The 21,435-nt window shown below is 42.6% G+C and overlaps 2 protein-coding genes across 2 annotated transcripts; both read left to right on the plus strand.

Moving 5' to 3' along the window:
- On the plus strand, nt 1-634 carry LOC145445641 (coiled-coil-helix-coiled-coil-helix domain-containing protein 2-like). Its single transcript, XM_080323844.1, has one exon. The coding sequence runs from the start codon at nt 3-5 to the stop codon at nt 465-467; it is 465 nt and encodes a 154-aa protein (XP_080179970.1). The 5' UTR covers nt 1-2; the 3' UTR covers nt 468-634.
- Nucleotides 635-2,713: 2,079 nt separating this feature from the next.
- Nucleotides 2,714-19,774, plus strand: LOC145445640 (sialin-like). The gene is made up of 11 exons (XM_080323843.1): nt 2,714-2,962; nt 3,127-3,305; nt 3,366-3,469; nt 3,631-3,760; nt 4,405-4,588; nt 5,422-5,537; nt 8,011-8,172; nt 9,016-9,148; nt 13,706-13,853; nt 14,910-15,003; nt 18,068-19,774. The coding sequence occupies exons 1-11, from the start codon at nt 2,878-2,880 to the stop codon at nt 18,311-18,313; spliced, it is 1,581 nt and encodes a 526-aa protein (XP_080179969.1). The 5' UTR covers nt 2,714-2,877; the 3' UTR covers nt 18,314-19,774.
- The last annotated feature ends 1,661 nt before the right edge of the window (nt 19,775-21,435 follow it).

Below are 21,435 nucleotides of genomic sequence, written 5' to 3' on the forward strand. Positions count from 1 at the left end.
CAATGCCGCGAAGAGGAAGAGCCGCGCCTCGGGCCGCGTCCCCCAGACCAGCCGCCGAAAGAAGACCCAGCCCCCCACCGCAGCGGCCCATGCAAAGAACAACAGCACCCGCGCCTGCCCCACCTACACAGATGGCGGCACCAGCTCAGCAGGGTCCTGGACTTATGGGGCAGATGGCCGCTACCGCTGGGGGTGTCGCGATCGGAAGCGTGGTGGGGCACGGAATTTCGAGTGCTTTATTCGGAGGGGGTAGTAAATCCGAACCTAGCCAGGACGTGACGTACCAAGAACAGCCACCAGCGCAGTACGGCAATCCGCCGCCTCAGTATAATCAACAACAATCCGCGTGCGCTTACGAGCTGGATCAGTTTATGGCTTGTGCGCAAAACCAGCCCGACGTGTCGCTTTGTCAAGGTTTTAACGAGGCTCTGAAGGAGTGTAAACAGAGGATGGGACGCTACAGTTGAAATTTGCCTAAACATACGTATGTGTCAAAAACTCGACGCTGTGAATTTTGTCTGGAGTCCATGATTGTGATTACTAGTCAAGTCGGCGAATCGACGGGTCTTCAGTGAATCGCACTATTCTTGTTGGCCGGCGTGTGTCGGTCGTGAGACAGGGACTGAATCGTAAAGTCTGTGTTCGATTTTCGGGTTGCGGGTATCTTGAGTTTCAGAAATTTAGGGAGCATGAGCACTTGAGCAGTTCACTGCTGACCTAGCGAGCGCCTGGGAAAGCGTGATCATTGATCGTACGTGACGTCGGAATGGTTGAAGTGATGTTGGCTATAGGATTGGTGGCTCGGCATGACTACGTCACGTGTTCGTAGGTATCCGTCGTGACGAAGCACCGGGTTTGCGTCTTTGGTTCGAAACGCTACAAGCCCCGAGACGATAGAAAGATATAGGAGAGTTGAGACACCTTGTGAAGTCTATCAATTAACAACCACGCTGCCCTGCGCGGATAAGAACCGCGTATAATCACAGGTAGCCTCTAAGCTCGTCGATATGCTTTGTCAGCGTGGCTCTGAAAGATGGGACGATTCAGTCGAAAGTTGCGTGAAACACGTATGCTTGAAAAGCTAGGTGCTGTAAATTTTGCATGTCCGTGATTTTAATGCTGAGCGCCGAATCGACGGGATTTTCAGTGAATCTCTCTATTCTTGTTCATGCGGTGTGTTGAAGCTAGTTAGGGTTGGGTTTAGGTATGAAGTCCATATGCTAAAATGTTGGACATTCGATGAATACATGACTAAGAGGAATGAACACGGTTTCCGATGGCGGCGCCAGACCTCGTTATGTATGAAAGATGAGTTCATATCAATCTTTCGTGACGAAGCAGTGGATTATATACATCCAATAACGCGACTAGTGCTACACAAAACCGAGTGCATCAGTGATTAGATTCGGGTTCCAGATCATTCACAACAGAAAAAATAACGATTTGAAAACTTATCAAATTAAATTTATTGCTAACAATTTAATCATTTCAATACACCGCAAGACTGCGATACAATGAAAAGACAGGACTTCGAGTTGTCCTTCGAAATCAGACGCCCACCTGGCCTAGGCGATGTAAAAAAGGAGGCATGCACTATCGAATGTAAACATGTATACATTCGATAATTGTACAGTGCACACTGAATGAAAAGTTGAAAGAAGATAATATATAAGGACAGGCGACAAAAATAGGTGGCATGTGTGTCGGAAGGCGAGATCGCTATGTCAGGTCCTGGTCCGGCAAACTAGAGGGCTGACTAATATTGATTCAGTAGAAATTGTTTGTATTTATATTTGAATATGGACAATATTGGACATGCTCGGTGACTGCCGGATAGCCGGCGAGATAATGTTCCACACTAGGCCTACAACACATGCGCGTCCACGTCGTCCAACTACCATATGGTCGACAAAATAGATCATCATCGCGATCAAATACGCCGGACCTAAAATTTGGATCAGAATCTCGCCGGCTGTCCGACAGTCGTCGAGCATGTCCAGTGTCCACATTCAAGTAGAATTCGTAGGTTCTCTATCAGATATTATGTAGACTTGAATTCGTTGGTTCTCAATCAGCTATTTGTGAGCTGTCGTCGATGTGCTCGTAATAAAAACTGAATGCTTGTATTTGTGATGTATCAGACTGACAAGACAGATATTTGATTTGAAGTTCTAAGATTAGTAAAGTTATCATATTGACGGCCTGTCTCGTCTATCTGTAGTATCGGTAAATGAGGCCAGGAACTGTCTGTAATCTACCTAAATGAGCATGTGCCAAGATTCTGACAGGGACAAAATAAGCATGTTTGGCGAGCAAGGAATTCGATATCACCCAAGCAGGATTGAAAACATGGGATGAACATGACTTCAATACTGTGACTTGGACTCGGACTCGAGTCATAACACTATGACTCGGACTTGACCCTTTGAACGGGGACTTGGACTCGGACTCGACTCAATTGATGAATTGAAAATGACTCGAGTCAAAACCACAAAAGTAAGATTGACTCGTGACTCGGAACCATGTGACTTGGTTACAACCCTGCTCCTATGTTTTGATTATATCGCAATCTTGTGGTGTTTTGAATCAATAACAATATCAATATATGACCATAGCAATTTAGAACGTTGTAAATTGCTATGATATGACTGACTGAGCTCCGGTAGGCGTCGCGCTTGCACCGCACTATAGTTGTAGAAAAACATGTCAATCAAACAGCTGCTCAGCTGGAGCTGGTGCAAAGTACGAAGGCGCACGATTGGTTTGGTTGGCTTGTTTTGTTGTGGATAGCTTAATGCCAGGCATTTGCTGTGGCCTATCCTACGCGCGAATGGGTTGCTTTTCATTCAAGTAGTTCAACAAGCACATATCTCAAGTATGAATGAAGATAAAACATCAGGATGGAGGTCCAATGGCTCAGCTACCAATATTCAGAAAAAGCCAGAAGGAGTTCCCGCCAATGGTAAGTCCTGCGGCTCTAGTGTACTCTCCTATCCACAACAAGGCGACCATCACAAACCAGTGTTCCCCTTATTCTATTGTTTTCTAGAAGAATGAGCGCTAGACTCAGTTCTGATTCATCCAAGTGTTGAACTCTGCTTATCAGTAAATACATTTCTTATTCAGTTCCAGTATGGTCTTCCACACGTTACTGCCTTGCATACATGGCCTTCTTTGGATTCTTCAATGTGTATGCGTTGCGTGTCAATCTGAGTGTGGCTATTGTTTCAATGGCAAACACCACAGACGATGGTCACAAGTACTCCGACGAATGCCCAAGTGCTTCCGCTAACAAGACTTCTAAAGTAAGGATATACATTATGTGATAAGTTTCCTATAACGAACACTAACCTCTGCATTCTCAGCCCGGAGAGTTCAATTGGACATCTTCTGAAAAAGGTCTAATTCTTGGCGCATTTTTCTATGGATATATATGCACACAGGTCCTAGGAGGATATTTGGCATCTAGGTATGTGATTTAGATTGCTACAAGTCTGCTGATTTGTATTAATATAACACATCTTCAGCCAGTATAGCCTACTTCGTCAACCTCTGTGCAAGTTATACTGGAAAGATCTGGTTGCACGATTCCTTTTTTATTTTACAATTTCAACAATATTTTTTCTACAGGTATGGAGGAAAATGGCTGTTTGGATGTGGGATATTGTGCACCACCCTGTTCACTTTATTAACTCCTATCGCAGCCAGAACAAGTTTTGCTCTTCTCATTGCGACAAGAGTAATTGAAGGGCTTGGTGAGGTGTGAAATTTTTTATCAGACTCATATCAAATATCTGAAGCACAAATTTAACTTCACCTTAGTTACACTTACGCGTGATTGTGGGAATTACAGAGCTTTTAAAAACTGCACGATGTTGTGGTGTAATGTTCGCATTACGGTGAATATGGACAAGAAATGTAGGATTTAGGTGGCACAATTGTATTGTGACCAGGGGTGGTCAGTAACGAAGCGCAGTACTTCTACTTTTTGTATCACTCAAATAGTTTTGCCTACCTGCAATACATACCCAAGTCGTTAATTTTCTAAATTACTTCTAATTCACAGTTTTTCCGTTTAAGTACTTCCTGCTTAAACTTTTGGTTTTGTGAAGTAGTAAGTGTTTTATGTATATCTTTGCACCACTTTTATGAGTGAAACTGTACTAACAACTGGGCAAAACAGCCCTGTCTCGCAGTCGCTGAATATATTTTCGAAAACTGCAGCTATTTGTGGTATCATTTGTTACTAAAAGTATGTGACCCATCATCTAAATGTAATTTTTTAAACTAAATACTTGAGTACTGTCGACCTTCATTTTCTACATCTACTTGAGTAGTTTTGACTGCATGGAACCCTCAGCCACTGAGTTGCGTTGCATTTGTGATATATTTATCGTTCCGTAGGGAGTCACATTTCCGGCAATGCATGCGATGTGGGGAGTATGGGTGCCACCGTTGGAAAGAAGCCGTTTGGTGTCTCTCGGATATGCCGGCTGTCACTTCGGCACCTTTATCGCTCAGCCGATATCAGGCATCTTGTGTGCGTCGGATTTTCTTGGCGGATGGCCATCTGTATTTTATTTATTTGGTAAGTTGTTTTGTTATTCTTTGAGAATGACTGTTTGCTATTATCCCTGTCTGTGTGTTAGAGGGGGTATTTTTTCAGAATTCACATGTGTACAGTTCTTGGATTGCGTTTGCAATCATTAATTTGGCAGTTAAGATTTACGAAAATTCATCTGGTCAGTGGTATTTGTTTGATATCATGTCATCAAAGTTTCCAGTGTGCAATCTAGTAATGTGTTTACCAAAAATTGATTTCTGAAAATCATCTATTCCTCACTACTCCTTAGAAAAAATTTGGATTCTTGCTAAAGGCTTGGAGTGTTATGAGATTGTTAGTCGGGTGCAATGGTTGCACAGTATGCGCACAATTTCTGCAACTTCTTTATGACCGACTCAAACAGACCAATTCACACATTTTCCTATATCCTGTCGATTGCGTCTCTCTGTCTAGTTTAACGACCTGTCATTGGAAAGGGTCCTCACACTTTCATCTGTGTGCCTTGGAGTCGACTTTTATCAAAATACACCAGCCAAGGCTGTGTCATCAAAAGAGTTCGTGTATCATCTAAAAATAGTACATTGAACGCTCTCGTATTCGACATTTCGTGCCGGTGACGTCATATTTTGTGTTACGATTGTTGATAAAGGCTGTTCTTTTGAATTCTCTACTAGTTGCTGACGATTACCCCTGACGAGTGTCAGCCGAAAATGTTCGGGTTCATTTCAATATGAATATATTATTCGACCTGTCATTTGCGAGACAAAATATGCCAATCCCAACACTAGGCCTACATAAGCTATGTCCTCCAGCGTTTGAATTTTCAAGTTTCACCGTATTCAATTGTCTATTTCCAGGCAGTGTCGCGCTGGTCTGGTGTGTCATGTGGACCATTCTCATTCATAACAGGCCTCGCGATCATCCTAGAATTAGTAGCGCAGAATTGGAATACATCGAGAGTCAAGTGTCTCAGGTATGGTGGAAAAATACAGAGGTTTTGGTGAGAAAATTGGTCCTCTGTGTGACCTCGATATCGATTTTCAAGAGCACTCCACCACCTATCTGTCACTTGACATAGTTTCTTTTCTAATACCTACTTCAGATTGATGGTGAAAAGTCATTATTCATTTAGCACAATCACAAGAAATAAGCTTACGCTTGGTGCTTTGTAATCAAATCGCAATACCCCGTATTACTCTTATGTGTCATGCATTCTGAATATTTCATGTGGCAATTGTCCAATCGTTTGCACAATCCGTTGTGTTGACCAGCTATTATTCGTTCTCGTATTATTTGACAATTGAGTTCAAACAAACTGATCATCAGATTGCATGGTCACATGACTACATTTTGTCGCTGAAACTTGAGAAGTGTTGTGCTTGCATATGTATTGAGCAAACATTTGATTCTATTAATATACTGCATCAGGCGCAGCCTGAATTGTTTATAACACGGCAACAACACACCTTTGCAATTGATTGGAAAAAATTTAATGTCGTACAGCATTAATTTGTAATGCGACTAAACATTTTTTAATGCAATTCGCTTCCGATATGCTATATGCATATTGACGGATGTCATCTACCATGCGGTAATTGTCAGACTTGTAAATTTGGGAAATGTAACCGACTAACTTGATAACACTACAAGTATTGATTAACTCAACTATAAACTAAGTTACTTGGGGATGGCATTCAAATACAGATGCCGTAGTAGTAAGCCGGATCTCCAAAAATTATAACCTTGATGATTGAAATTACAAAGTCAAAAATTTAACCTATTCCGGATGAAGAAATAAACTATTTGGAAATTCATTGCTCCATGTTATTGTTCTCCAATGAAGCTTGACTAAAATGACTGACCCTTGAATTTATTTTTGTTACCTTATTTTATCGCAAAGCAACTTATCCAAGGTGCGCGGTGTTGACAATTACAACATATTGTAATGCATGTCTATATGCAGACACTAGCATAATTTCATCAGCGCTGATGTGAACCGGGGAATGGTAAATGGTACTGTGTGTGAGTTGTAGCCATCTCTTCCTTTGAAGGGGAACTTGTAATCTTCACAGTTTGATAAATGTCACACACACACACATGTTCACAGTCTGGTAGATGATGTCGACATTAATCAATTATCCCAGTGGACGGGAACCTATGGCTCGCGAGCCATATATGGCTCTTTTGGGTATAAGATACCGGTATGGCTCTTTGCCAAATATTTATTTTTTGTATTGAATTGATCAATATTGCAGCTACTTTTTAGTAAATTTTCATCACTGGCAGAATAATTATTCTCGTGACAGTATGAACATGTCGTTGAGAGGCTAAGGCAATCCGTATTCAGGTTTAGGGGTTCGGACCCCTCTTTCAAAATCCTCAAATTCAAGTTGCTGCCGCGCCAGCGACCAATATCACTCGCCAATTTGGTGTAACCTACTCGAAATCTTGAATTGAACGAGCCGTTGATTGATCAGAGAGAACAGCAGTCATGGCGACGCTCATATGACAAGGCAGTTTTCAAATACGCATTGTCTTCCTGATCTACGGTACGAAATGAGCTGGCGTGCACGGTACATTCACAATAACAAACTCGAATTACAAACAACGCCATAGCTATCCACGTTCTTGGATGGTAAGTAGCTCTCTAGTACCGGCGATAAAATGTAGGCGTGCAGCGCAACGTTATATGTTACTGCCGAATTCTTTGAGATTTGAGAATTCGACATCAATAACAATAACAATAAATTGAAAGCTATTTTCGATGAATTGTTTACCAATGGCGAAGCTTGGCCCGTCCGTAGGTCTGTCTCTCGTTTCGCGATATATTTCCGAGCAATAAATACGCAAATTGTGTGATTTTCGGAGAAAAATGATCATAATCTTGTCATTCATGAACTGAAAATCGATAAAATATAGCAATAGTAATTGAACGTTTCACAAATTTCGTTTACTCATCCAGACGAAAGGCGAGGTACCGCCCCACTTGCTTCCCCTGACGTCGCTGATGTATTACAACTAAGAGTGGGTATGGATATATAATACTGTAGTAAACATATTTGGCTCCACCTACCTAAGCATGTGATCATGTGTTCTCACATTTAAAGGAGAAAACGACAAACTTAGTTCTCGTAACACAAGTTTAAAGATCAAGCTGAAATAAGGCAACCAGCATGATTAATCCGAGTTTTTACAGAGAAAATGTGACGCACACGACGAATCCCTTATAATTCGAATTAGTGCTACAATGACGTCACCGAATTTCAATTGTGACATAACAGTTGATTGACATGTATGGCTCTTTGGGAGTTGAAATCAAAAAATAGGACCAATACGGCTCTTTCGACAAAAAAGGTTCCCGACCACTGAATTATCAACTCGCATGGTATGAATCATGATCGGACCTGATTTCCTGAAATTCAATACTTTGATCCGTTGCGTATCAGGAACGGACTTCAATGTCTGATATACCGTGGAAAGACATTTTAACGAGCGTACCGTTGTGGGGAATTGTTTGCGCGCACTTCGCCAACAACTGGGGATTTTACACTCTTCTCACATGCTTGCCGATGTACCTCAAGTACGTTCTGCGGTTTGACATGACACAGGTGACGACCTTTTTTCAAATTCTGAAGCAGGCACGATGTATCTGTTTGCAGCCGATACCCGGCAGTGCGAGCACTTTTACTACAATATTATTAGTCGACTAGTGCAGCATTCCTTACATACGCAAATTATATTTGACGCTACTGTCCTGGGCTATTTCATTTGCCAATGGACAATGTATAGTGGAAATATGCTAAAATCTGGAATTTTGTCAGAGGTAGTTAAAATAGGCATGTTTGTACTCAAGTAAAAGTGGAAGTAACAATTACCGAGACATGTCAAAAGTACTTTGAGTGGAAACAAATCGCGAATGTCTGAAAAGTAATCAAGCAAGTATTTTGTAAAAGTAGATTTGGTCAAGGGGTTTCGTATTTCTGGCAGTAAATCGGAGGAGATTACTGATGAAATTGCAGGGTGCATCTTCGTGACTAACGTAAAATGACTAATGACACCACAAGTAGGTGCTGTTTTCGAACATAAATTCCATTCCGTTGGTACAGGGATTACTTTGCACAGTTGCATTGACGATTTTACTCACAAAGGTGATAAAAATATACCCCAAGTCTACTTTCCACTTTACGAGAACCAAAATCTGAAAAAAGTGGCTCCGCCAAAAATACTCTTCAGAGGAAGTAAAGCTACTCTTGAAACATAACCACTTGACTGAGTAGTGTAAGCAGGCAAATCCTACTTCAGTGCTCTGAACAAGTAGAATTACTTTGTTACTGAAACTGACTGCCTCTGAATTTTGAGAGAAGATAACACACGGCAGTTGACCAAATTAAATTAGTCGGCTTTTTAGTACTTAGGAACTATTATGTAATGGAGCATTTGTTGTAATACAGAATGGACTAATATCAGCTCTTCCGTATTTTGTGATGTGGGCTTCCATCAATGTATCCGGATTCGTCGCCGATCTTTTACGAGAGCGCGGCATACTCAATACGACTCAAACGAGGAAGCTTTTTAACACCGTAGGTAGGTCCCAGCATTGTGTAAATGCCAGTAATGTCTTCAAAATGAGATGCTGCAATGCGTCCCGCTCAAATACATCTTGCATCCATAATAATTATAATATTGCTGCTAGATCGATTTTCACGATGTTGTCAACCTGCCCGCCTCAGGGAAGATTTCTCATATCCAAAGTAACTTCTAAGGGGTGGTCAAAGTAGTTGTCGTTGCTACTGAAATAAAGTAAAAGTGATACTGTAAATTTACACCAAATTACAAGCAGGAGTAGCTAGTGCTGTGAGTAAGCAGGTAAGTATTGTAAGTAGGTAAAATCTACTTTAGTACTAGGAAATACCGTAATTTTCCATGTATAATGCGCAAAATTTTCCCGATTCTTTGGCCTAAAATCGAGGGTGCGTATTATGCATGGGTACAACACTCCTTAAAAAAAGTCTCCCTCGAAGCATAACTTGAAATCACCCTTTCTTCATGTTTATTTTAATCGCGCATCACATTCAGACATCATGCCCTCGCCCTGTAATTCGTATTATCAGTGTTACGCGATACCACGTGTTGCCAATTAGCGTCTGCGATGTACAACAGCAAGCGATCTTCAGCTGAGTTGGTTTGCCGTTTGTACGAGCGCAATTAAGTCATTGGATTGCTGTACGCGCACGCGGCAATGCTCACTAATTTATCGCGTCAACGACAGGCCTGAACAATCGCATTAACAACACGCCATGTGCGCAGGATGTAATCGCTGGCCTAAACACTCTAGTCGCATCTCCAACAGGCCTGGTGCGCACAACATAATTGTTTGCCTGGGCAATCGCATCTATAATAGGCCTCGTGCGCAAAATATCGTCGTTGGCAATGTTCCCTTTAAGCTGCGCGCGTGCGCGGCCGCGCACTGCTGACGAAGTCTCCGCGCACAGAAAAACGTATCCCGCGCACAAGAAAGCCGAAGTGATGACCTTTTTTTCTGTCGTTACGCACTGTTTTCCGAGGGACCGCGCCAGTGAGTTGTTGAGTGTGCGCAGACTCGTGAAAAATTAGAGGGGATATTGAGGGGCAGTATTTGATATTGAAAGCGTGTTGCCTTTGGGGATTATTTAACGCAATTTTTCAGGGAAATAGCCACAAAATGACGACTTTCAGGATTAAACGAACTTTTGCCTTGTCGGAGCACTACGATGCATATGGTAGTAGTTGATGGGAGATGATGAACTAATCTAAAGTCTTATTCACCTCTCCAAACCCAAGATACCCTATACCAGGCCTGAGCAAAGTGCGACCCGCGGGCCAAATTCGGCCAGCGGAGCTATTCTGTACGGCCCGCGAAAGGTTGCTTGAAATTGAAAATATAAAACCTACTTTTTAATGTTGCTGTGTATGGACTAAAACCATAGGATGTATAAATTGAAGCTGAAATTCGTTTACTATCAAGCCCATTCGTTAACATGCTGCGATTACGCAGCCTATACGTACCTCACATGCCTAATCCAGATTCAAAGTAAAGTCAAAGTAGCAAATTATACCGTTACAATTAAAGTCACAAGAAGTAACCAAACCTTCTTTCAGGGATATCTAGACTGTGCGGCCCGCGAGAGTCTGAAGAAACTTACTAAGATATTGATAAAATGCGTACTAAAAATCGAATTAATGCGGGGACTTGATTAAACTTATTCTTAGTAGGCTATATTTCACCATGATAATTCTAAGGCAGTGGGTCTCAACCTGGGGGACCCGTGCCCCTTGAGGTCATGAAAGCATCTGAAGGGGATCGCGACGCTGAGCTCAACAGAAAAATTTTCTCGCGCTCTGCGCGATTTACTTCCAATTCATAATTATAGCTCTGTATTTTAGTATGAATTTCATATTTAAAAATCTCTCATCAATAGTCGTAACCTCCCATGCCACCAAACTATCCGTTAGGTTGGCTATAGCATGCTGGTTGCGTTTTGTGATATGGCGATAAGGGGGCGCGAAATCTACACATATATAGTAGAAGCGTGTTTAAAGCTAACACGGTTATGATCCCACCCCTAAAACCTCAGATAGTCGAGTTTCTAGGTCCAGAGGACTTCACCGTTACCAGGCAACAGCTTCAAAGTAAAAAATCTGATATGTGCACTGATCATTGTATTTCATATTTAATTAAAAGATGTCAAGGTTTTTCAACTGAACAGTATCTAAATTATTTTGGTGATAAAAAATGTGAGAATGATAAAATTGTTCGTGTTTTTGTAAAGAGCTTGATTACAGGTGCCTAATAAACACATTAAATGTATACATCTGTGATTCGTGATATACTTAACACAGTGAGTCAGTTTTGCGCTGAGCGGTTGTATTTGGTTCGTATTGTGTACGCTCACGGATTGCTTCTAGACCAGGGGTCTCCAACACGCGGCCCGCGAGGTCCTATTTTGCGGCCCGCGACCTGATTTGAAAAAAATTCAGAAAAACGCTTAGTAAATCATGTTGAAACGCTAAAATTGATTTCAGTTGAAACATAATGTTGTTGTTTTTCAAAGTGAGCCATTCTATGTGCCCACTATCACTATTACTCACTAGTTGATACGGCTTCGGCATGGTAATATCATTCCATGGATGAAGAATTTGCTGGTACGAATGGGCATATTGCCTTGACGTGCAATGGCCCACCACTGCCAAGACCGAGACGCCTGCAAAACGACTTCGGGCGCTCCAAAAGACCATGCTTTACGAGGAGATAGTTGTCTAGCAAGTAGGCCTACCGTGTATAGCTAACCCCAATATTGATTCTTCAATCCATGGGTGGCCAATCTGCAGCAGTAGAAGGAATATTATGCGGCTGTCGACACTTGTAATAACAACCCTAAGTTTTCGCAGATACCCCCTGCCTCAGCTGTATCTGGGAATCTGATCACATTGGCCGAGAAAGGATAAATATTTTATAGTAATATGTGAAACTATACTAATATTTATTGACGAAATTCACTCATGAACATGAAAAATTTTTCGCGCTTCGCGCGACTACAGATTGGTTCTCTGTGGCTCTTTACAACATAACTACTAACGATTTGGTGCGCATAGTAAGCCGATATGTGCATATAGATTAGTTCGGAGTGTACCGGCAATGGACATGGACATGATAACGTGGGTATTTGGCCCCAGCTAGTTTATCACGACTAACCACCGGTATGCGGCCGCAGGCTACATGAGTACGCGAAATGCGGCCGTGAATTACAAAAATGTTGGCCACCCCTGTTTTAGCGGCTAAAGAGTGTTGTCATTGTCAGGTATCGTGTACAGCTCATAGTCCAAAATATAATGACATTGATGATCATGATACTTTTTGTTGTATTTGTGTTTGTTCAATAAAATATTAGTTCTTTTGTGGTGACTATAACCGTCGCCTATGTTAGAAAGCACAGCGTTGTAATAACGTAGAGTTATCAGACGTGGTTGTTGAACTGCGTTGCCTACTTTTATATCGATATTGATGTCATGCGGCCCGCGGCCTCCAGGAATTTGGAAAAGTGGCCCGCGACCTATTTTGAGTTGGCGACCCCTGTTCTAGACCAACCTGTTCCACGGGAAACAATTCGCGATATAACCACTATAGTGATTCAGTGGACAGGATACCATAGTCATTTGTCCCCGCGGAATATGTAGGTCACTACACATTAAAAACACCTGTTTTCAAAACCGATCGTGGAAAATCAACAATATGCACGATATACAGTGTAATTAGTTCCACGAAATACACAATGCACGTCCATGAAGCACCACAATGACGCTTTTCCGAAGCTCCATAGGCTGATTTTCGACTGCTAGCTAGCTCAAAATGCTGCGTTTCTGGCTTCGAAATGCAACATTCTTGACTTCCGGTATTTTACGCTTCACGAGCGAGCAATTATACTACTAACACATCTCACTCGATCAGCTTTACCTGTAAATGTGATTACGTGAGCAGAGACAGGATTAAAATTGATAGCAATATATGCATTTCTCGATGATATTGACCGATTTGATCATGAATTATAGAAAATTTTAGCGCTTCGCGCGTTTAGTTGGAACGCCCACTAAACGAATACCAGACACAGATGATTAGTAGCGGGGGAAAGCGTGCAGCCCGAGGGGGGTCTGGGGGGCGAAGCCCCCCAGAAGTTCGGTTTATCACCCTATGGGGGGGCCTGGTTGCGCACTGTTGTCCAAGGGCCTGCGCAGTGAGTTGGCGTATTTGCGCAGACTCGTGAAAAATTAGAGGGAACATTGGTCGTTGGCCTGAACTTTCGCGTCGCGGACCTCGCAGGCTTTGGCTGCTATCTACTATCGTTTTGAGACAATGCCGTTAAGTGTATAATGATTAGCGATGGTTATGTCATGATTGTTCAACAGTGACATCGAATACTAAAACATAACTATTCATGAACTGCAAATGCAGGGTGCGTACTATACATGGGTGCAGGCTTTTTCCCAGAATTTACACGCCATTTTAAGGGTGCGTATTATACATGGGGGCGCACTTTATTCTGAAAATGACGGTAGTAGTATTACTTCGTTGCTGACCACCTCCGTGATTACTCGATATCGTTCCAGGTCTGCTCGGGCCGGCCGTATTTTTAATTGCCGCTGGCTACACCGGCTGCGACAACATGCAGACGGTCGCTTTTATCTGCATCGCCACTATGTTCAACGGATGCACCTTCTCCGGATACAATTCCAACCATATCGATATCGCTTCGAGGTAACGCGTGCAGCAGTCGACTACGCTTGGTCGATGTTTCTGGCTGTCGTAATTTGCCGACGTTGATATTAGCAGAGGCGGTCAAAGCATTTATCGTTAGTAGCGGAATAGAGGTTGGGGTAATGCCACACCATTTCTGCTTGTTTTCGAGCGGAAGTAGCTATTTTCAGGGCACGTTACAACTACTTGGAGTAGATGAGGATAGCGAAAAGTCTGCGACAAGCAAGTATTGTCATCCTGTCACTCGCGGGTTACACTTTTATGGCCCGCTGCTGGGGGGTCACACAATGTTCCGCGCTAACCCCCCTCCCCTCTGAATGGTGAGTCCGTTCTATTTGGAATCGATACTCCGACTCTGCTGCCTACTCCGCATTCCGCAAACAGTAACGAAACACTTATACTTTTTTGGAGTACTCTGGTAGGTTTTACCTGCTTGCATTACCACCCAGGCGGTTATGCTTTTGAAATACCGGTAATGCTACTTTTACTTTTGAGGTAAAACTACTTAGTTTGTAGTAGAGGTAAAATGTCGTTTTCTGACACGTTACGTCATTCTTGGGGGCAAAACTGGCATAACAACCGGCACCAACTATCATAAGTCATTTTACGTCAGTCTCGGAGACTAGTGCTGCAATTCTAGAAGTAGCTGCCGGTGCGAAAGTGGGCCACCCATTGACCAATTCTACTTTTTTAAACTACTTCCTGTAGTACTTCTCAGACCTTGTTTTTCTACTTCCGCTCGAAGTAGATTTGACGCGTCGCAGAAATTTTTACTTCAACTTGTAATTGAGTAAAAATTCGCGCATGTTTGAACATCTATTCGTACTCGGCTACCAACATCAACTGCTTTGACCAGCCCTGGAGAGTCACCTGAAAATTTCGTTGCCGAGTGCTTGCAACATTTCTTAACTTGTTCAGAAACTCCAGACCTTGACAGCCATCACTCTAGCTCTAGATTGTAAATACGAAACGGCGTGACTTGTGAGAGTGAAATGGACAGTGCATTGTGTCGAGTGTAAGCGCTGTGTCACGAACAGCTTCTATTTCTGCCAACAGATACGCTGGTATTTTGATGGGCATCACCAACACTGTAGCCACGATACCCGGCTTCGTATCGCCGCTCGTCGTGCAAAAGTTGACAGGCGAAAACGTAAGTAGCTGTGGTGTCTCGCCCAATCTAGAGCAGAACCTTGTGCTAATCTGCAGGCCTTCTGTGAACTATGCAATCGTTTGCCGAGTTGTGGAAACAAAATTCTGCCACATTACGCATCTAACATTACAATAGAATACTGTTGCACAAGATGACTTGTGCATCAACAACTGTGTTAAAAGAAAAAAACCATTAAAACACTATTTTCAAACAAAACGATTATAATGAATATTCACTGCTTAGATCAGTGCGACGTCTGCTGTTGACTTTCAGGGACAAATTCAGAAATGCTATAGGCTTCACCTTGGGAAGTTCCATCGTATTGTTCGTTCGAAACACAAAAGTGCGATACCAATTGCTTGATTACAAATTGGCTAATGTATATTGGAGTTGAAATTGGCTTTTCAAAAGGACTGTGTTTCGATTTTGAGCCCCAAACTCCCCTGCATACACCACTGCACACAGCGGCCGTAATTCGCCTATGGACCGCCCGAAATTACTGACAGGCAATGAAGGCCAAGACGGGTGTATCATCACGAATCATATGTACGACGTACGTGTTGAGTTCGGCTACACCAAGTCACACACATATAAACTAGGGTTACCTTATTTCTGTGACCCAAATTCCGGACACTCTTTATCGCCCACTTGTGGATTTCAAAGTGAGTTGTGACGTCACACTAGCAAAGCTTCGCTCATAGACCAGAGGTGGTCACGATCCGGTTCAGGAGTATGTGGCTGTGTGTTGTGTGTTCTATATGCATCTGGTCGTTAAATTTTTTGAATTATTTCTGTCAGTAATATTGGTTGTTCCATATATTACTATATAGTTACTACTCTCGTCCCACATGATCAGAGTTAGGGGTAGAGCTGGTGGATGATGATGATGTCGGAAATACAGGGAGCGTAATTGTACATTGTTAAGTCATGTTCAATTGTTCATGTCCCACCGATAAGATTGTTTATCAGCGTTTTGCCCGTGCGCACCACGGAGCTTTATAAACACCCCACATCCAGTGGTGCCCAACCATTTATGGTCGCGACTCCATCTCCAATTCGAAAATGTTCCGTGGCCCAGATCAAAATTTGACGAGCTGATAACTAAAAGAAGTCAGCACCTTTGCCCAGACTTACTCACGGACTATTTTGGAAGCTGATTACGTTCAACATATTCGCGAAACCCCGGAATAAAGGCAAACGACCCAACGTTTGGAACCGCTATCTTTGAAGAAAGCATTTTAACGGCCTTAACGATCTCTGGGAATATACCGTTCTCGTATAATTGCGATTACAATTAGACTTATTCCAGTTAATGAAGGTTGTTTTTATTTATATTTTATTGCAGTTTTGGCAGGGGTGGTAGTCCCCATAATAAAATCAATAAATGTGATGGTAAATCGCGCAAAGCATGAAGAAAAATATCATGCATCAGCATAGATGTTCCCAAAAATAATGTTTTTATGTTGATTTACGAAAAAATTATGAGCCTACGTCAAGTCTTCAAAATTCCGGACATTTGGCATATTTTAGAAATTCCTCCCGGTCGCTACTTTCAACAGTGAAATTCCGGACGTATGGCAACCCTAATATACACCTACCATATTTCACATCTAATACATTAATTACTACAGAATACTGTTGCACAAAATGAACTGCACATAAACAACAGTGGTGGAAGAACAAAATCATTGAAACATGATTTTCACACAAAACAAGGTGATTATAAAGAATCAGTTGAATGCGTGACTTGACCTCCGCCAAATCCCTGGGACTGGCTCAGCAAACCCCGGTTAAAGGGGCACTGCGCTCTAAAAATGACGTGGTCTCAAATTGAAGCGCAGATTGAAAAAGATTTTTGGCCGCGGCCATTTTCTTCAGAAAGCCATCGTGATGGAGCTGCAATTGAAGACATTTTGCATAAGACCCATTCTGCTCCAGCTACCGAGTTTCTTAACCCGTTGCGAAATTTCAGGCGCGATATCTTCACCGTCGCACTTGCTCGACGCTACCTCCATATTGTAACTCAATTTCTTTATGTAGTATGCGGTAAACATATGCTGTCGCGCTCATTTTGCTTCCACGTGATACAACAGCACGGACTCTCAATGCCACTTGCAACATATGTATGCATTTGTATAATCAACATACTGGTCGAGGCTCGGTTGTACGCTACAGGTACTGTGTTGTGCCGTGCTAATGTCCTATGATCTGACACTAGCCACGATTAAACAATGAACATTCTCAAGGACACATTCAAATTCGCCATAAATATTAGAAACAGGCGTCTACCGGGAATTATCCGGATGAAGTCACAGCCACCGAACGTTCTTGGCCAATAAGTATTGTCGCAGTACTGTAACGTAAGCATTACAAAAATGCTATCATTTACATCCATTATAATGAGGCACGATAGGCACCACCTTCGTTATATCATTCTTGTGAATTGTGCATTCGTTAATATATTGTCAAATTATACATGACATCTATATTAATTCCCCATTCGATCAGACGGAATTTGCACAGCAGTGCACGGGTAGTGTACAACAGAGCCTCGACAGTATACCGTACAGTGATTATGCATATGTTGCAAGTGGCATTGAGAGTCCGTGCTGTTGTATCACGTGGAAGCAAACCGAGCGTCGCAGCATATGTTTACCATATACTACATGAAGAATTTGAGCTGCAATATACGTGAAGGTTGTGTGAGCAAGTGCGACGGTGAAGATATCGCTTCAGAAATTTCGCAACGGGTTAAGAAACGATGACGCGCAGCCGCGTCAGTTGGTCTTACGCAAAATCCATTTAATGGCTGCGGCCAAAGATATTTTCTTCGATCTGCGGTGCAATTTGAAACATCATTTTTAGAGCACAGCGCCCCTTTAAGGCCCACAGGCTAATCTGCTAAAAGTAGGCGAGTACTATTCTGACCTTTTTAAGTTCCATTTACGCTCGAAGTAGTTTTACTCTTCTTGGAAATAGCTGCTTCTTCTAATCAATTAAAAGTTATGGCGTTACTTCTACCTGAGCAAGAACTCTGACTACCTTGTCCACCTCCGCTTGATAGGAAACAAGAGCCGCCTGGAGGATAGTATTCTTCATCGCCGCCGGCGTGTACGTGGTGGGCGCAATCTTGTTCAGTCTGATGGCGTCGGGCGAGGAGCAAGACTGGAACAGGCCTCGTTACGAAAGGCTGTCCACGAAGGACGAGTCCGTAAATCGCGGGCCGGCGACTAACCGCAATAAAAACAACAGCAGCAGCGCCAACTGTTCAAGTTCGGACGACGAAAACCCTCTGCCCACCGTCGCCTGATGCTTTTACGCTGCTTTTGGGTTTTATCGGAAACTATTTTGATGATGAGTCGGGATTTTTTTAGCTCAAGGATAGACGCGAATGAATATTGCTCGGAATAATTGCCTCATTACATTATATTTTATGTCATATCCTCGCAGATAGTTTGGAGTGTTATGTGTATAGCAGGGCTGCTGAGTCTGTTCACTTTACCACCGACTACGGACATTTTGAATCTATGTACTCCGTCTCCGGACGCTCTAAAGCAGGGGCGGCCAAACCGTGGCGCGCAAACTATTTTCAAAATTAGGTATATTATTAAAAATGGATTTCCCAGATTGTGAACGTGCAAGGCCAACCAAAAAATTGATTATTGTGGCCGCAACACTTGGGATGTTGTTGACTAAGATATCATTTCCGACGCATCAGCATGTGCAGATCCATGGGGCAGTCACCTTTTGGTAAATCTCCGTATATTACTATAAAGTAGGATATTCTGCGGTAGATTTATCTAAAGTAAAAAAATTCTCCACGCTTCCCGCATATGTTGTCGAGAGAGAGGTTCGTCCAACATAATGATTGACGCATGTTGGCCGAAACCAGGCCGAAACTTTCGATATCGATATGTCCAGACGCCGGAAAGTCCTGTCCTTGCAAACTGAGCCCGGTGATATACAGCAGACCCGCAATATACTCAAGTAACAACATTATTGACCTATGAACTTTGAAAATAAATTCGCGCGGCTTGCGGCCAGCGCAATTTTTCGTCAATTGCATGTGGCCCGTTGGCTGAAAAGATTCGCCACCTCTGCTCTAAAGTCTAAATAAACACTCCTACTGTAATATTTTCTATTAAGAACTGTCAATCCAACATTCCTGTAAATCGACTTGGAAAATTAAACGTTTAATACATTATTAATTATTTTGATTACCCGGTGAATCAGCCTATTTTTTACTGTAAAATTGTGCTCACAGAAAGAAATTAATTGTGTAAAGGTCGGCTTACGTGGAAGACTTGATAACATCCGAATTGTAACGTCACTTTGCAGTAACATTTGAGAACGTGTTCGATTTTTAAAGTAGTTGGGATTGGGTCAGAGCAGTTTAACTCCCGAGCCAGTATGCGTTACCCCAACTCCGACTCGAGAGTGTTCCATAATTTCTGTTCCGACTCCGCTGCCCTGGTATATGTAGGGATCAGCTATTTCGCGAAGCTCCGCATATACTGCATTTCGTCTACATTTCCATTCAGATGTGTGCGATGCTGTATTGTATTGTATCTATGTGCCAAGGTGATGTACAATCAAATCGCGTGCAATAGCTCCGTACCGACTATCTAAAACCAAAGCCTTGCTAGAAGAATGATTATTTTTTCAATATAGTCGATCCATCGTTTCGACTCTTTCTTACGTGCTCTGTATATTTTATTTCGCCTTGGTATTTTTGACAGTGATCGCCGTGCAATACAGAATAGGAAAAGTGTGTCTCGTGTATTTTCGATTTCACTGTCAGTGTCAATACGCGGAAACTCAGCTGCAGTGTGATTCGTGCCTATAGGGCCGGTAATCGACGACCCCACGTTGTGCGGTAAATCTTGTAACGTAGCCTAGTATATCGACGTTGATTATGATATATTGGGGTGCCTGTGTATAGCAATGGGCTCATTTGGCAAGTACAGGATTACTTGACGTTTTAGACATAGCAATATCGACAGTTTTGGTGACCATGCCTCTGTCATTTTGTGCAAATGTTTCATCGCCAACGATCTCGCTTTGAGCGCACAATCGAAGTTGCATGTTGGACGACACGTTATCTCCCAATTGCGAGTATCGTTGGACTCAATTAAATTAAAGAACGCGTTTGTATAATTACCAGGAGGGTTCCAATGCTAAATGTAAGAAATGTGACAATAAATCATGTGAAGTGCTAAGAAAAATTTCAAGTCAAAATAAACATGGTACGATGAATGTGGCAGGCCCCCGGTTACGCCAATGCGTCGAAATTGATGTTAAAGCCATCATCAAATTTCGCAGTCAGGCTAATCAAATTTTGGTTGGCCTTGCAATTTCACCTGATGTTATAGTATATTTCGAGAATTACGTCGCAGGCCACACAAAACCTTCTCGCGGGCCACATTTGGCCTGTGGGCACGGTTCGGTTGCCCCTGATCTGCATCGTACCAATAACAGTGATTGAAGGTATATAAAAATCCTATCATAGATTAGTAGTTACCTTTGAAAGCAATTGTTTTCATGACAAAGAAGTTGGAGTCGAAGTCAGGGTCATTTTCACAAACTCCAACTCCAGTCAGGATTTTTCCACGACTCCGACTCCAGCCACCACACGAATGACATTCACTTTTCATACCATCAATACTCGCGATTTCGGGGCGAATAGTAAAGTCTGAGAGGTCGTTCTGCTTCTACTTGAGAACTTTTATGCACAAGGTATTTCACAAGAAAACAGTGTTGGCACAAAACACCACAAGGACTGATGCCCGCGGTGTGATGCACAGTCGTCCAGTATTGCCAACTTATCTTAGATTTTGGGCGTCCCGGTGTGCCATTACAACTCAATTCTTGTATCAGGAGCATGGCCGTAACAGCACTTCGTCAGCCCCCCCAAAAAAACTTTGGTATTGGGCCCCCCACAGGGTTATAGGCCTAACTTCTGGGGGCTTCGCTTCGCCCCCCAGACCCCCCTCCGGCGATACACTGCTGTTTACAGCGATTCATCGTATTCATTGGGAGTTTGTTTAGTGAATCAGCTTTTGTCGCCTATGCGCGCAAAGCGCGGAAAATTTCTAGAATTCATGATTGAATCGGTCAGTATGATCGGGAATTGCATATATACTGTTATCAATTTTTATCTTCTCTCTGCTCACGTAATCAGATTTACCGGTAGAGCTGAGTGAGGTGTGTTTGAAAAGGTAGGACAACTCAATATAATTAAACATCTTCGGGCGTATACCCGTTGGCAGGAACGAAACAGTACCTCGTCAGGCCCCCAAAACGTGGGTCTTGGGCTCCCACAGGGTGTAAAACGACCCCCCCCCCCCATCACGTTGTTCGCGTTTGTCACGAAATCATCTGTACTGTATTGTGAGGCAGCGCGAAACGCGAAAATTTTCGATAATTTATGAT

Source organism: Botryllus schlosseri, chromosome 8 (assembly GCF_051294905.1).
Source record: "Botryllus schlosseri isolate E-star chromosome 8, Bs_hap1, whole genome shotgun sequence".
Lineage (NCBI taxonomy): Eukaryota > Metazoa > Chordata > Ascidiacea > Stolidobranchia > Styelidae > Botryllus > Botryllus schlosseri.

Excerpts from the sequence above, each read along its gene's own strand:
- LOC145445641 (XM_080323844.1), top strand. The coding sequence starts at position 3 with ATGCCGCGAAGAGGAAGAGCCGCGCCTCGGGCCGCGTCCCCCAGACCA.
- LOC145445640 (XM_080323843.1), top strand. The coding sequence starts at position 2,878 with ATGAATGAAGATAAAACATCAGGATGGAGGTCCAATGGCTCAGCTACC. Across the intron at positions 9,149-13,705 it reads GAAGCTTTTTAACACCGTAG|GTCTGCTCGGGCCGGCCGTA; the intron begins GTAGGTCCCAGC and ends ATATCGTTCCAG. Across the intron at positions 15,004-18,067 it reads AAAAGTTGACAGGCGAAAAC|GAAACAAGAGCCGCCTGGAG; the intron begins GTAAGTAGCTGT and ends TCCGCTTGATAG.